At 39.5% G+C, this 16730-nt stretch overlaps 2 protein-coding genes across 2 annotated transcripts; one reads left to right on the top strand and one right to left on the bottom strand.

Annotated features, from left to right (window-relative positions):
- Positions 1–259: 259 nt before the first annotated feature.
- On the top strand, positions 260–880 carry LOC125519946 (hydrophobic protein OSR8-like). The gene is made up of 2 exons (XM_048684726.1): positions 260–504; positions 595–880. Exons 1-2 carry the CDS (start codon positions 409–411, stop codon positions 727–729), a joined length of 231 nt encoding a protein of 76 aa, XP_048540683.1. The 5' UTR covers positions 260–408; the 3' UTR covers positions 730–880.
- A 186-nt stretch (positions 881–1066) lies between these two features.
- Positions 1067–14163, bottom strand: LOC125519942 (ABC transporter C family member 13). The gene is made up of 36 exons (XM_048684721.1): positions 13972–14163; positions 13841–13881; positions 13664–13748; positions 12624–12788; positions 12420–12548; positions 12074–12174; positions 11545–11614; positions 10818–11072; positions 9768–9837; positions 9310–9370; positions 8403–8490; positions 7845–7963; positions 7646–7743; positions 7268–7334; positions 7022–7139; positions 6818–6934; positions 6654–6734; positions 6314–6568; positions 5842–5943; positions 5693–5760; positions 5421–5552; positions 5195–5342; positions 4727–5010; positions 4483–4630; positions 4155–4330; positions 3971–4082; positions 3817–3870; positions 3244–3366; positions 2999–3097; positions 2792–2884; positions 2560–2670; positions 2325–2486; positions 2066–2253; positions 1749–1938; positions 1451–1618; positions 1067–1245 (listed from the first exon to the last, which is right to left on the bottom strand). Exons 1-36 carry the CDS (start codon positions 13999–14001, stop codon positions 1165–1167), a joined length of 4389 nt encoding a protein of 1462 aa, XP_048540678.1. The 5' UTR covers positions 14002–14163; the 3' UTR covers positions 1067–1164.
- Between the last annotated feature and the right edge of the window lie 2567 nt (positions 14164–16730).

Raw genomic sequence — 16730 nt, 5'->3', positions numbered from 1 at the left:
GAGGACGACGACAGGAGATGCTCTGATGGTGCGTAACTCGTTTTTCAACTTCAGTTTTGGATGGCCATCGGCACTGGAATGTTGGTTGATGCTTATATTCAAAGAATGAGAGTCGTAGAATTTTAGATTTTGTGGCTCAATACGCAATTTGGTAGGACACGTGAGCGTGTGATAAACCCGAGCTGACCTGTAAAGCGCGACGCTGCCGTGCCTCCCATCGCAGCACTTGCAGCCAACCCAACCCGCACAAGTCGCGTCGCCGTGTCCCCAAATCCAACCGAGTCGCGATCTCCCCCACAGAAAAACAGAGCCGCGCACGCATCGTTGGCCCAGCTCTCCTCCCCTCCCGCAGCTCCACCTCCGCCTCCGAGTCCGGCGACCGCGAGCAACCCAGCCGGAGACAGCGCGATGGGGCTGTGCTCGTGCTGCTGCCGGTGCCTGGAGATCATGTGCGCCATCCTCCTCCCGCCCCTCGGCGTCTGCCTCCGCCACGGCTGCTGCTCCGTACGCCACCGATTTTACCTCCCCGCCCCCCTCCCATTCTTGGCCGGCTAATCACCGTGTCTCTCTCTCTCCTCCTCGTTTCTGGCGCAGATGGAGTTCTGGATCAGCGTGCTGCTCACCATCCTCGGCTACCTGCCGGGCGTCCTCTACGCCGCCTACGTCATCTGCTCCGTCGACCCCGACCGCGTCCGCCGCCGCGACGACGACTACATCTACGTCGCCTGAGCAGCACTCCTCCCCTCCCCCGCCGTGTGGTCTTTCTATGGGATTAGGTTAGTGGAATGAACCAGTTCTGTTCCGGCCCCCCGTACACTTTGGATGACAGATTATACCTGAAATTGGATCCAGATTTGCTGGTAAATGCAGTTACTTCTTACTTGCCTGGTTCACTTGTGAATTGTGATTATTGGTTTACGAGTATTTCATCTGGGTCCATTTCAACTTTGCTGTGATGATACTTAGATACAACAGATTCTATCCTAGATCAATTTCAGCAAACCTTCGAGTTCCGACAAATCGCTTCATAAGCTAGAGGATCAGACTTCCTATAAGCTCTTAGATGTGCATGTGAACTGAAGAAGGTATCAGTGATCAAAGTGAGATACAACTAAGCCTAGTGTTTCCCTAGTATAACAGAGTGGCACATGATTTTTCATAGAGTCACATCATAGACGCGTTCGCGAACCGTGAGAATCTTGATCTGTTGTCATTCATAAGAACCTCTGGGTTTCCTTCTTCAACCTAAATTTGGAGTAAATAGAGAGTTAGACACTGTTCTAACTTGGTGAGCGAAGGGCATATAATGATTTTGAACATAGTATAATCATGCTGCTATAGATGTCCAATGAAGGGCATCTGATTCACAGTATTTTGTTGCATCCAAATTTTGACTCTTTGGGTTTATCTAATCACTAAGAGGTTACAAAAGCATAATGGCATGGCTTACCAGTTTGCCTTGATCAAGAACTAGAATATTGTCCATCTTCATCACCGTTGAAATGCGGTGGGCTATGGTGAGGACCGTCATGCCTTTGCATTCAGAAGAAATAGTATTCTGTAACAGGAATGCTGTCTGATTGTCAACATTGGCTGTGCACTCATCAAGACAAAGTACCTGTAGATTCATTAGCACGTTTAACTTCTTTGAGCAACTACGTGGCACACAACTTAACATCATAAGCTTTTTCTGCTGATGAAACTTGCAAAAAGTTTGAAAATACCAACAACGTAGCACAGATAGATACCTTTGATGATTTTAGGATGGCACGGGCGAGACATAGGAGTTGTCGCTGGCCTACTGAAAAGGATCCACCACTTTCTTTAACATGGATATCAAGTCCTCCTATTGATTCTATCTCTGCCTTCATATGGCATTTTTCAAGAGCTTCCCATATCCTGATATCTGTTGTTATACCGAAAGGGTCTAGATTTTCCCTGTTTGTCAACTCAAAATTAGAATGCTGGACATAGGTTTCTCTGTTTAGTTCTCTAAATGTCCAACCAATGCCCACAAAATTGTAGAAGCCAGAAAAGAGAGAAATAAGAGCAACTAATAGTTTACCTCAAAGAACCATCAAACAAAAACGGACTCTGGGGTACTACTGCAAAATGTCCACGAAGATCTCGGACAGCAACTTTGGCCACATCAAAACCATCTACTAAGATGCGACCATTGCAGATTGGAGTTAAACGGAAAAGTGCATTCAGTATACTGGATTTTCCTGCTCCGGTCCTTCCTATTATTCCAACCTAATAAACCAGGGAAGTTTAATGGTAGTTTTCTGAATGACTCAATAAGAATGTGCAGACAGTTACCATACCTGCATGCCAGATTCAATATGGAATGAGATTTCATTCAAAGCCGGTGGTAGATCCGCTTTGTACCTTAGAGTTACATGCTCAAACTCAATCCTCCCTTCTGTTGGCCAACTTCTATCAGGAGATTCTGATCCCTGGAGTTCTTCTTGAGGTATACCGACATACTGCAAGCATTATTGAATTATTAGAGGAAAATATGCTTGTCACTAACAGGGAGAATATTTCTTGGCTTTTTACCTCAACAACCCTCTCAACAGAGATCATTTCCTTTTCTGTCTCTGTAAAAGTGGTTAAGAAGCCATTCAACAGTGATACAACAGGTGCTGCATACGATAACGCCAGGCCAACCTGCAGTGTATTTTCTCTATCTTAAATTCTATATAGTTCAAACATACCAATATTTTCAACAGGAACAGAAATGTAAAAAAAATGAGCCTGGAGTTGGTAATTTCTTCCCTGTCATACTTACCAGTCCAGGTGTACCAAACTTAACAGGAGAGTTACTATGGAAGCCAACAACGGAAATCACGGCGATGAACAAAATGATCAACCCTGCCAACAACTGAAGTGATCTGCTAGTTAATACATTGACTACGCAATAGACCTAACTAATAGAGAAAGATTCATGGTTTCATAACAGAAGATGAAGTTACTATCCCTTGACAAAGAATTATACCTGGAGTCTTAATGAGAGCCACAGACTAGCAGTAAGCTCAGAGTAGGATGTTTTCTGGTATAGTGTCAGTTGTTGGATGAACCTCTCTAAGAAAAAACCCTGTGTATTTTACCATCAGTGTCTTGAACAAATCACATCAACACAAGTCACTCGAGCTTTAAAGTTCTAATAGCTAGGTTCAAATGAAGGTAAAGGCTCTGGTATCCTTCATATAATTTTCAATAGTCTTGATGTAATTAACATACCTCCTTTTGGAATGCTCTTATCGTTGATGAACCATCAAGTGTCTCTGTAAAAGATGAATAGATAGGTGAACGAGCAACACTGTCAAGCCGTCTTACTTCACGTGATGTCGACCTGTAATAGAACTGCACAGAATGTTAATTTGTTTCTCCAAAAGTAGAGCATATGTACAGTGCGAAAGAATCAGATTCCACACTGTAAATGTATTTAGGCTAACAAGATGAGTTATGCACTACACATAAGCTCCTTACAGTCTGTTTTTTTTTGAAAGGCCTTACAGTCTGTTTTCAGTTTTGTGGAAGGCTCTCCTGAAACGCATGTTATGCAGTACAACTTTATAGTTGTTACCATAAGTGCCAATCAGTTTTTTTTTGTTTTTTTTGCGGGGTAAGTGCCAATCAGTTTATCACTACATAACATTATTCGAACATTCTCAATGCATGTTATATATCAGTTTATCACTACATAACATGCATTGAGAATGTTCGAATAATGAATTTAATTTTTTTGGAAGAATGTGAATGACCAAAGCCTTAGTGAAGAAAAGCACAAACTAAGGAAATGGATAGCAGTACCTGCACTTTGCTGTAGATAAGCCAAAGAGGGACTAAGATGAGTAGAAACGTAACCTGTGTGGGAACGTTCATGAGTTACAAGCTAAGTGAATTGGTTTATTTGAATATAATGTTGGCCCACATTAGAGTTATAGTAAAACTATTGCATATTTACCTGTGAATAACACAAAACAACAAGGGTGCCAAGTAAGCCAAAGAAGTTGGCCACAAATATATTGAGAATAAATGGAAGAGAATCATCAACAGTGTAGAGGTCCGACGATAATCTGGAAGTTCATAAAGTTCATCAAGGGTGTTTCTGTATTGCAGAGTTTGCTGAAGATTCCTGACATACTAACCTATTCAGTATTCGGCCACTGGGATTTTGGTCGAAAAAAGAAACCGGGGCACCGATTAGACTGCCAAGAAGATCAGCATGTATCTGAATTGCTGCACACAGACCGCCATATGCAAAAGAAAATGCCCTTCCCAATGTGAAAAAGGAGTTGATTATGCCAAACCCAGCAAGGATAGTCTACAGAGATCAAAATCTTGAATCAGCATAAATGCACATCAGATCTTATTTATTTCACACACTGCCTTCTGTTCTGAGTGACCAGATATAGATAACATGTTTATGATAATAACTGTTCAAATTCAGTAGACTTAGATAGAGAACATTCTTACCAGATAAAATCTTGTGTTATTGGTGCCTGAGCTGCTATCCACCCAGTAAGTTAACCAAAGATCATTGCCATTACGAGATGCTTGCATTAAGAGTGCACTCACAAATATCAGAAATACCATTGACCACCCTGCTAGTGTTGCATATTTTCTGTAGAAATAATCATTTCGGATTAGCTGTAGTAGGAAGTTTAAGAAGCTTCCACTATTCAATGCAGTAAATCAACAATTTTGCAAAACAACTCACTTGTACACAATTATCTCAACCATGCCTTCTTTCCTGCCCTCTGCTTCAGTCTGATCTCTTTGTTCCTCCTGATCAACCTCTGAACCATTGTCAAGCACATCTTTAGTCTTGAATTCAGCGGTGCTTGGTCCTTTATCTTTTCGTGAACTTGTTGCTGAGACAGCAGATGAACTATCTGGATTAGATATTTTTGAATATGGAGTTTCCAAGAAACTGTCCAATGTCCCAAACCACTTAACAAATCCATTGCCCATGACCACAATCATATCTGCAGCATAAATAGCCTGAAGAGAAAAGTAAAAGTTGTTGTTTTAGCGGAAGCTGTCTTCATTTTCTTGCTATCAAATTAAATGCTCATTTCATGCATATAATTAGTTGGTGCCAGGTAGTGTCTTAAATCCGATATAGATATTTATATTTAGAAACAACATGCTACAACCTGTTTAAGTGAGATCAAAATATCATTACCTGGAGATTGTGGGTGCTTAATAATCGTGTTTTTCGCTTCATTTGTGGTCCCATAATGGCTTTTTCCAGGATCCATGAAGCAACTTGTGAGTCAACCGCACTAAGTATATCATCAAACAAGTATACATCAGAGTCATGATACAAAGCCCTGCAAGTATACGATCATGGTGTTAGTACAAAAACTTTGGACTTCCCAATGTAGACTGCATAATGGTTTTAATATGACCTTACTAATGCTAGACGGGCTCTCTGTCCACCGGATAAGTTGAGACCTTTCTCTCCAATGTGTGACATATCTCCCCCAGTCATTGTTGAGATGTCAACATCAAGGGTACATGCTTGTATTACTTCTTCATATCTGCATGAATATTGCAACACAGAATAATAATTAAAATAAAGACACAATAAGCACTACGTAATTCAGGTTTTCAGAAAAATAAAAAAAGCACCACCATTAGCAAAACAAGTGATTTTTAAGCTAACATTTAAATACTCTACCTCCTTGTATCAAATCCTTTTCCAAGCAAAATGTTATCTCGTAAAGAACCAGATAATATCCATGGTACCTACAAAACCATTGATATTTTTAAAGTAACTATGTAGTTTAACTGGGAACCTTAAGCCATTTCCAAATCATAAAGTACTACCTGTGGTACATATGCAATTGAACCGCATGAGTTAATAGAACCACTGATGACAGACATTTCTCCAATGATTGAGTTCAGCAAAGATGACTTGCCTGAACCAACCTGAAAATGGACATAAGATTGTTTTCTTCCAATTAACAGAAATAACTGCAATAGCCACAACAGTTGTACAAGAGTGGATATTTTTATTCCTCATGGGAAATTAAGTTGCTTAATAAAAAGCATTCTGAAAGTTACATATCCAACTATGAGTATCCAAATCAAAAGCAATTTTGCATTATAGAAGTATCAGAGAAACGATAAAGCTGGAGAAAAGAAGAAAAGAAATGTGGCAATCAACATTTAAGAAGGTCTCACTGGTGGTAGTATTGCATATTCTAATATGATTTTCAGTCAATAATACAGTTCCCCAAGGTATCGAAGAAAATACACTACTTCTGTAGTAGGATAACCATGCAATTTTAAAAATCACCTCGCCTACGATTGCAATGAAGAGGCCTTTCTGTAGCTGCAGAGATATGTCTCTGAGAATTATGTGGGGCTCAACAGTGGAGATACTAGACCAAGAACAGCATAGGTTCCTGATTATAACAGCTGTGGGATCATTGATTGTTTCAGTATTTCTGTTGAAGTCATCCTTTACAATGTCAGTTGAGATAGTCAGCTCAGAAGAGCAATGCTCTGGAGTAGACAAATAGTTGTGCAGTCTTCTGCTAGAGATAACAGACTGCAATACCAGAGAATACAGATAAGGTTACAGTGGTAGAGATGCATCTGGCATTACAATAACAGTTGGAGATCATGTAACTTACATCAATCATCCCATTAATAACCCATGGCAATGAGTTTAAGGGAGATATTAATGTGTTGAAGAGTGCGACACAGGTGAAGACCTGTAAGAAGGAATCCATGTATGGTGTCACACCCTGAGGCCCGAGGGCATGTTTCAAGTATATAATTCAAGATATTGCTTTACCGTGGCGGCATCCAGTGAGTGGCCCATTATTGCAAATATGGAAAAGGTGAAAAGGGAGAACAATGTTGGCGTGGTTGCCCAGAAATAGACACACCATGCATCAAGATATTTTCGAGTCTGTCAGGAAAAGAAGCACCTGTGAGTTCCGGTGCCAAAAATGCAACTTGATAGAAATTTTAAAATTGCTAACAAGCAACTGCACACCGCAAGATGCTTCACTTCTAGTTCTCTTCTTTTATTCAAGCGTTGAGTGAATAGTTTGTCCCAGCTGTACATCTTCACTGTTCTAATGTGTGCTAAGAGTTCTCCTGCACAACTTATCCTGTCCACAGAAAAATAGCAACAGGTATTTTTGCACAATTACTCAAACTTTTTTTTCCATTCCTATTATTAAATTAAGACAATAGTTTATTTGTTCCATGATAGTAAGAGAGGAATTGCTTATCTCACCTCTCATCTTTTTGCTTCATCATTTTTTGTGTGGCAGTAGCAATCCTTGTAGAAATCCATTTGTTCACTGTATAATATGGCAGTGTGTTGATGACATAATTCGAACATAAATCTTGAAGTAATGATTAAGAAAGGCCTAGCATGACGTGATGCAATATCTATGGAATCATGGTTGCTTTAACATGCACATTTTTATGTGTTAGCTCTAGCATAGGAGCATGTATCTGTCAATGCCCCAGATAAAAGGAGACATGGATGAAGTAAGAGGCCGAAGAATGATCTACAAGTAACATAAAAACATGGGATTTATGACCTGGCAAGTCTCTCGAGATATACGGAAACCTAGTTCACATTAAACAATTAGAAAAATAGCAATACCTGGTATCAGTATGATTGTTATTGCAAGTCCAGATAGAAATGCATAATTGACTTGTGTATAAAGTAGGTAAAGAGCAAGTCCAATCTGCAATGGGAAGCTAGCCAAACAACAAAGCGTGCAATTCTGCAATTAATTACGGCGGCACAAGCATACAATTTAAAGTCCATAATAGCCAAGAATCAGTAGAGAATGAAATACCTCCAAGCATCGTGAAGATTGTTACATATGTTTACTGTGCGGTCAACATCAACAGACATGAAGGTCTGAATCTCTCCTTCAGAAAACCTAGAACGCTCAGATAGACTGAGGCATAGACACTGTTTTTTTTAAGGCGCATCCAAATTGAAAAGGGACAAAGGTAAGTCAAGTAATGTTTGAATGATGCTTCAAGTGTATCGGAAGTTGATACAAAATTCCTTGTTGATTTGTAAGAACAAAAAAACATTCTACAGCAGCAGCCAGCAACAGAAGATATGCTACAACTATTGTACAATCTCACAAGATTGGTCTAAACAAACATGAGCTATCATACAAACTACTCATTGGATCCATACTGAATGTCAGAAAATGGTGACCTAGTGTCCTAGATGATGATTCCTATCGTTCTTGGGAAGTGAATAGTAGCCAAGATGCATACGAACATCTTAGTAATATGTCCTCATGACCAGTTTAATTAACTATTATTGTACAATGCAAGCAGACTGCAATGTTCTTTGCTTAGATTTTTTCTTTTTAACAGAATTACAGTAGGCATACCTTCCGGTAAACTATTCCCATCATGCTTGATCGCAACATCAACTTGAGCTTTGCAAGACGAAAGGAGTACTGGGTATCTAAAAATGACCTAGCAAACGGTGAAACAGAAATTGAATAAAGTCAATTACTAATGAGATTTGAAAAGATGCACAAGTGGTTAATCATCTGGAAATAATTGTTCAGCATTTATCTCGTTTCACTATTTAGTATGGTCATTACAACAAGTAAAAACCACACTCGTAATACCACAAGAGGTCAGAAATTATAACTTGTGAAGTCATCTTTATTATCATACTTATTTCATTCAGGACGAAACCAATTTAGCTAAAGCAGCAGTAAAATGAACATGTGACACCAGTACAAGTGTACGGCATGATGCAGCATTATTCAGAAGATAACATGAGAAGACCACAATACCTATCACATAACCTGTCCGTCAGTGAATAAAAGGCTTACACAGTTTGCAACTTTTAAACTGAAAGTTTATTTCGTTCGAAATGAAATTGAAGGCATACTGTGGACCTCAATAAATTCAATACATAAAATGGAGTCATCACTTTCTGTTAAAAGAAAGACTCGTCAATCTTGTTGAAGTATCAAAAATAAAAAATTTCATCTTCACAAACTGTGACTATGTTACCACAATTTCACCTATAACTCATCAGTGCCTAAGACTTGGTTAAAAACAATGTCTACACTTTCAAATTTAAAGAAAAAACTAAAATAGAACCAGCACTCAAGGTGAAGTATCGAAATAAAAAAAATCATTTTCATAAATTGCGACTATTTTTGCTGCAAAATTCACTTGTAGCTCATCAGTATCTAAGACTGAGTTAAGAATGATGTGTCTAGCTAGACTTCCAAATTACACAAAAACGCACAATTAATTTGTGGTGAGAAGATTTACTTGATAATCGAAGTCAATCCTAGGGAAATGGCAATAATATATCCATCCATGCCAACGGAACCTGACGAAAGAAATGTTGATAAATACCAGAATATGTAGCTTGGTTTATTTTATTTACATGGCGAAAAAGCACAAATAAACCAGTATAATGGATGCTACTTTGATAAGAAACATTATTCAGATACCCTGTTGTTTAATACATCTTGTAGCTTATTTATTGATGAATCCCAACATATTATGCAGTGCTTCTACAAGAACTACTAGCAGAATCCTAAGAACTACTTCTAAAAAGCTTGTGAGAATATTTGCTGATTGTCTTTGGCTTTCCTGAACTATCCATGTGAAGCAAACTAACGAAACACTCTGTATAGTGCAAGTTTTAGTGCCAGAGGAACATGGCAGTTATTATCCTTAGAAATTTTTAGTGGAAAGCCTTGTAGATTTTTAGGAAACAACACCTTCTTGAATAAGCTTTATGAACTTGTTGAGTAGCAGTGGGCTTACAAAACTGATACTGTCATTTATCACCTGCACGAGCGGAAATTATGATAATGTATTAGAAAACAAAACTGTTAGGAAAGCAACTTATCTTTATTGAAGGCCCAAGAGGCATATATATATTACACATGACTTGAGGTGCAAGGAAACTAAACATAGACTAATAAGAACTCCTAGACCAATACTAATACTCCTTAACACCCCCCCTCAAATGCAAAGCGTATGCAATAGCATTGCATTTGAAGAAGTGTAATACTAAAAAAAAAATGATAATCCAAATCCGTGTCTTGAGAGTGTCGTCGTAGCATGAAGAGTCTTCAAAACCTGTCGAGTCGCCAAAGGGGATAATGAAGAGATGGCACATCAGAGGAAGACACCGCACCGATAGAAGATACAAAAGAAGTATCAAGAGAAGATGGGTTGTCGAAAGAAGATGGTCCATCGAGAGAATAAAGCATTGCTTAAAGAATCATGGCCCATGAAAACCAACGGCGAAAGAAGCTCGGCGGCAAGGGAATGGGCTTAGATCAACAATGCAAAGAGAGGCCACAGAAATCCTATAGAGAGGACAATGACCAGAAAAAGGCTGACAGACCAATACTAATACTCCTTAACAAAAACAACCTTTGAATGTAGGGTTCATTCTAAGCAATAATTTTGTCAGCATTCATTGAACAAGATAGAAATTATTAACCAAGTATATCAACCTCCTTTTTGTGAACTGCTAGCAATATATTAATCACAAAGCTGTCTGTCACAGCACATGTATCAAATTAATAAAATCTATCCCAGCATTTAGCACATGGAGTTTTCAATAGCAACATGATAATCCTTTTTTTTTGTAACTTGGTTAATCTGGTCATGTATGCAACATGGCTATAGAAAAGGGATGCAGAAAGAGATCATGTACTTCTGTGTCATAAATCCCTCGCCCTTTTTAATAAAATTACAAGCCCAAACAACTCAACATAAATGTACTCAGCTGATCTATAATAATTTTAAAAAGGTACCTTTAGTATGCCCAAACGTAAGTAGGACCATCCATAAGCGTAAAACATAGCTCTAAGTAGAGAAGAATCAGCATGGTATTTTTGATGTTCAGCGGTCCAGGAAGACAGAAGTTTGTCATAACAGGAAGCAGTTCTGAGCTCAGCGGGTAATTCAAGTAGATCTGTGAAGTCAAGTTGTCTTCTGATACCAATGTCCATCATTGGATTAACAGACTTAAAAGTCAACAGTTCCCAAACATTGTGCTGCTTATTTACCTGAGAGGACAGGATGTAAAGCATAGAGAAACTCAGAACCTGAACTATGTAATTTGGTTAATAGAAGCGAAATACCAGTGTCCAAATTACAAATAATCAAGTAGCAGGAACATATTTTTTCATACACAAAAGGTTTACACTGACATATTGGCATGGTTTTAGAGGAACATGTTTGCAGGTGTTGATTATAGGTTGGCATAACCTTAATATTGATTCAACTATTCCTGCCATGCTTGCAATTATCACTTGGAGTTTTCAGCTGTTTGGGGTTGACACCTGCACCCAATACAGGGATGCCATTTGTATCGCACAAATCACTTGCCCTCGAAACAAAGATGACATATTTTTATGACAAGAAAAGTTAACATTAACTTGACGAGTTTAGGCAAAATTATGCATTTATAACATAAGAAATTGCACACATCCTGAATGTATAGCAAGAACTCAAAAAGGGATTACAAAAACGTCATACCAAGTTTGCATTTTCAGCCTCAGAATTTTCATTGTTCGGAATGAGGGGAGCTTCGATAGAGTTAACTTCTCTGAAAGAGAACAACACAGCACACAGCTTTACATGAATTGTAAGGAACACAACTCGGTATGATTTATAACGATGAATAACAACACAGGGTTGGTTATTCAACCGAGTAGCTAGGTTGCTGTGCTTGGCAAAAGAATTGTCTAGCGTGCCTACGTTAAAGTTAAATAGAGGATGCAGCCTACATGGATCCAAAACAAATTACAGTTGTAGTTTGACTTTGCCTCATTTAGCAACGACACACATGAACTAGAGCATGGTAAGATTAAAATAAAGCACAACGTGTACTAATTAGAATGACTAAGCATAAGTTATTTATACATGATATACCAATGACTTAGGTTGCATTTCATGATAAGCAACATGCTTGCTCCAAGTATAACTCCTAGTTCCTAAAAGATAAAAACCGATTTAAGCATTAATAAAAACAATAATGTGCTGTGGGTGATTTACAACCAGTTACCTTTTGTTGCATAATTTGTGTACTGCAGTTATGACAATAAGAAAAAGTCCAAATGTAATTGATGTAGAGAATGAGACGATCTCTGTAACATATGCCATTGCCTGTAATGAACACCAAAACAGAGCATAAACTAGATGCTTCTTTTTGTGTAGCTGCCATTTCATGTCAATTTTGTATGCAACTTGCAGTACCATGCCAGCTAAAGAAACAGTTGAATGGACAGAAATTATAGGTTATCATAATACAGCAGAAAATCGTAGAGAAGAGTGTCATAACTCGTATCCATAACAAAGAAGCATCACTCAAAGGGAAGAAAAGACAGCAGATTGTGTATAAAATGGAATACCTTCATTTCTGTAAGCCTGTATTGCAAATGAGGTATCTCTAGAAGAATCTTCAACATCCAGCAGATGCATATGATTGGGTTGCATAGTATTTCGGACCAAGGGCCATTGGCAGAGATAAGAACAGCTACCTATTCAAAGGACAGACTATAATGGCCGGCTGGAAAGGAAGAGCATGCAGATCGTTATTGTAATGAACCTCTTACCCATGCAAGAAACTGGGAGCACCTGAAGAATGATTCGTGGTTTGGGACATCTATCCCTTCAATTTTCTTCTTTACAAGCACAATTAGTCCAAGCAAAGAAAGGCAGGCTGCAAAGCTAGGTATGCCGAACACAAACAACTTTTCTGGTAAACGTCTCCTGACGTTCTGAAGCAGCGAGTGAAATTATAATCGTTAAAAGAACATTGGCAAAAAGTAATAGCAGTGTATAAAATTATAATCGCTAATTGCAGTCTAATTAACTATCGGTGCAAACAGGACATATTTGATGCTTAAACTTTTGCAATATTTAAGCAACTCTCGATTCTCCACTTATTCAAACAGGGCATATTTGTTATCCACTAGAAACATCAAACAGATCATTAGCTAGAACCTTTGAGTTCAGTACTCCAATTGGTAGAACAACCAACCGGCAACAAAGAGCTTCAGTGAGTTCTGAAATACTACATCCAAGTTGCATAATACCCGAAGGTAGACCTAGAAATTAATCCTTCAGCATATTATTAACTGAACCCCTGTTTCAACCTATTGTTTAACAGAAAGTAAACGCAGCACTATAGATTAGTAGTATAACACTATAAATACATAAATGCTCTGCCTATAAGAAATACTCCCTCCATCCGCAAATACTTGTCGTAGAAATGGCTGTATCTAGACTTATATTAGTTATAGATACATCCATTTTATCCATTTCTAGGACAAGTATTTCCGGACGGAGGGAGTAGCTGTCAGCATCCGACTGTCCTAGAATTTGCAAACAGACAATAATAACACCTTAAGAATGACAGGCCCCACAAATAATCGTATACATCCTCAAACTCCAGAGGCCCAATTGCAAGCAAACTGAAATGAACTTGTATGCGATTTTGCTCGGTGCTGCGATGCCTCACCAGCAAGTAATAAGTTGGTGCCATCAACCATGTATCCACTATAAGTATCGATTAAGATATACTCCTATTTACTTTGATACGAACTAATTTACCAGAGCAGTTAATCAGTTCTGAACACAGTCGGACCAGTACCTCGGCTCTAGACGCGTTCCTCCTGGCGATGAAGAGCGCCAGGACGGCGACCGCGGCGACCACATTCCCCCCGAGCCCCAGCACCGTGCGACGCGGAGCAAAATTAAGGAACAGCAAAGCCAAAAACGATTTCCGATCGTCACCACCCGCACAACGAAGAAGGAGGAAAAAGGATATAAATCCGCGAAGCACGGGGCGAAACGCCTCCCGTCCCAGACCTGCAGAAACCACCGCCGCGTCCTGATCAACACAGCGCGCATTCGGAAAGGGGGGAAATCCGGCGCGCGCGAGGGGTTTAGGAGCCGTACCGTCGGATCGCCGGGGCAGAGGAAATCCATGGCGGCGTCGGGGGTGGGCGCGCGGGCGCGCGATTCGGCCCGGCGGCGAGCGGAGAGACGGGGGCCACACTAGCGAGCGGAGGAGGGAGAGACCCTCGAGCGTGCCGTCGTCGTCGCGCACATTCCTCTTCTCCCCTCTCTCGTCCTGATGAGTGAGTGCGCCGTGGAGCGAGGGGTTTTGGTGCAACTTTTCCGTCGCCGTCTTCCATCGCTGAGCGGCCGGGCCACGTCGAGCGCGGGACCCACATGTCATGGCTGGTGAAAAGTGGCTTAAGCTTTTCTGGGGAAAAAAAGGTTGAAAGAGAGAAAGCCGCGGCCGCACTAGGGCGACGCGAATGGCGTGCGCGCACGCACCGGGCACGCGGACGCCGGTGGGAGCTCTGCGATAGTGGATGGGCTTTTTGTCAGCTTTTTGCCTTTTGGGCCTTGGATCCATACCTCTGTTACATACCTACTCTCTCTCGTTTCGCTCATAGGAAAAACTACTCTCTCATGTGCTGCCCACTAGTACCGAGAGCAACTAGTTGACGAGCGCTTCTTCGGGAGCCTCATAACGATCAGCGTCACTTGACGTGCTCTCAGCCGTTCGTCATGTGTTGCGCTCTTGGCGCTCTCTTCGAAATTTTTTTCGCACACGTTTTCGGCTTTTTAAACGTTTTTTTTGGGTTTTGATGTTTTGGTTTTCTATCGGTCATCCTTAGCTTTTGGATAAAAATATATTTAAAAAAATTGCAGGAAAAAACGTGTTTTTCCCTTTCACGAGAGTAGTGGTTTTGCTTTCGCGAGAGTCACGGCCGTGCCTCTTGGAAATGAAAAAAATATGTTTTCTATTTATTTTTCTTTTGCAAGAGGCATGGTTGTGCTTTCGCGAGAGGCACGCCCGTGCCTCTCGGAAACGGAAAGAAAAGACGTGTTTTTGTTTTCTTTTCTTTCGCGAGAGTCACAGTTTTGCTTCCGCGAGAGGTACATTTGTGCTTTTGCGGGAGGCACGGCCGTGCCTCTCGGAAAAGGGGGGAAATGCGTTTTCTGTTTTTCTTTCTTTCACAAGAGACACGATTTTGCTTTCGCGAGAGGCATGGTTGTCCTTTCGCGAGAACATGGCCATGCCTTCTCGGAAACGAAAAAAACACGTGTTTCCTCTTTTTTTCTGCTTCCGTAAAAGGCACGGTTTTGCTTCCGCGAGAGGCATGGTTGTCCTTTCGCGAGAAGTATGGTCGTGCCTCCTCGAAAACGAAAAAAAAACACGTGTATTTTTTGTTTTCACGAAAGGCATGGTTTTGCTTTCGCGAGAGGCACGGTTGTGATTTCGTAAGAGGCATGGGCATCCCTCTTTCGAAAAGTGAAAAAACCCGTGCTCTCGGTTCGGTTTTTTTGTCTGGTTTTTTCATGAGAAAAAAGTTCGTCAAAATCTATCAACATGGGATCTAGTTTTGAAGATCTCGATGCGAGGAATCAAACTGTGAAAGCGGTTCGAGATTTGGATGCACGGTTTAAAAGATAAAAACGTTAAAATAAACGGATCTACGAAAAAAAAAATCAGGTTATACACATGTAGCGTGTCATTTGTCGCAACCTGAGAAAATGGGAGTGATCTTTACGATGGGTACTTCTCAATTAGTCGACTAATACCCCTAAAAGGAATGTGCTGCCCACTAGTAGATCCACACTTTCTAGCAAGCGTCGGTGCTATAGCTCGCCAACTGCAAGATAGAGCACCATCCCGCCTTGAGGGTTTTCGTCGTGACTTGGTCTGGGCTGGCTTAGCAACGTGCTTTCGTGTTGTTTTCTGGGAGCAGTTTTGAAGAGCTTCTATGGACGTTTTAAAAGCTTCTTTCTTGCCTGTTTTATCAGTGTTTTTCTTTATTTTCCATTGGTTTTTGTTTTTTCTTCAATTGGCAAACGTTTTAAAAGCTTCTTTCTTGCCTGTTTTATCAGTGTTTTTCTTTATTTTCCATTGGTTTTTGTTTTTTTTTCAATTGGAAAATAAATATTGACCTTTTTCAAAAACTTTGAATATTTGACAGAATTTTCGCCAAGAATCATGTTTTTATATACAGGTTTAAATATATTTTTAAACCTGTTAAACATTTTATTAATGCACAATTAGTTTTTGTAAAATGCACATTGAGCATTTCTTAATAACATACTCCCTCCGTCCCAAATATAAGAGTGTTCTCGACACTACTGAGTGTCAAAAACACTCTTATATTATGGACAGAGGGAGTAGTAAGTATTTTTAAATACATGTTTAAATTTTTTCAGAAACATCCTCATCATTTTCTTAAAAACATGCAAATAATATTTTAGGTGTTAGAACATTTTGAAAATGGCACGTGCATTTTTACATGTTATGTTTTTTTTTCTAAAATGCGTGAACAAATGTTTACATTTCATGATTTTTTTTAATGTCATCAAACATATTTTTTACAAAGTGAAGTTTTTTAGATGTCATGAATAATTTTTTGAATGGTTCGATTATTTATTTTAAAAATCACACAACCAATTTTTAAATTTTCAAGAACATTTTATTTAAATTTCTTGAATTGTTTTTAAAACGTGTGATTTATTTAAAATGACACGAGCATTTTGTTTAATGGAACGAATTTTTTAAGTTGCACAAACAATTTGTTTACACTGCATTAATATATTTAGATATGCAGTAATTTTTTAAAAATTTACGTAAATTAATTTTGGAAATACATACTTAGAATATTATCAAATATAAAAAG

The sequence above is a fragment of the Triticum urartu genome, chromosome 7 (genome assembly GCF_003073215.2).
Source record: "Triticum urartu cultivar G1812 chromosome 7, Tu2.1, whole genome shotgun sequence".
Lineage (NCBI taxonomy): Eukaryota > Viridiplantae > Streptophyta > Magnoliopsida > Poales > Poaceae > Triticum > Triticum urartu.
This window is presented reverse-complemented; position numbering and strand designations above follow the sequence as displayed.

Excerpts from the sequence above, each read along its gene's own strand:
- LOC125519946 (XM_048684726.1), top strand. The coding sequence starts at position 409 with ATGGGGCTGTGCTCGTGCTGCTGCCGGTGCCTGGAGATCATGTGCGCC. Across the intron at positions 505-594 it reads TCCGCCACGGCTGCTGCTCC|ATGGAGTTCTGGATCAGCGT; the intron begins GTACGCCACCGA and ends TTTCTGGCGCAG.
- LOC125519942 (XM_048684721.1), bottom strand. The coding sequence starts at position 14,001 with ATGGATTTCCTCTGCCCCGGCGATCCGACG. Across the intron at positions 11,073-11,544 it reads AGGCTGAAAATGCAAACTTG|GTAAATAAGCAGCACAATGT; the intron begins GTATGACGTTTT and ends CTGTCCTCTCAG. Across the intron at positions 9,371-9,767 it reads CATAAAGCTTATTCAAGAAG|GTTCCGTTGGCATGGATGGA; the intron begins GTGTTGTTTCCT and ends TTCTTTCGTCAG.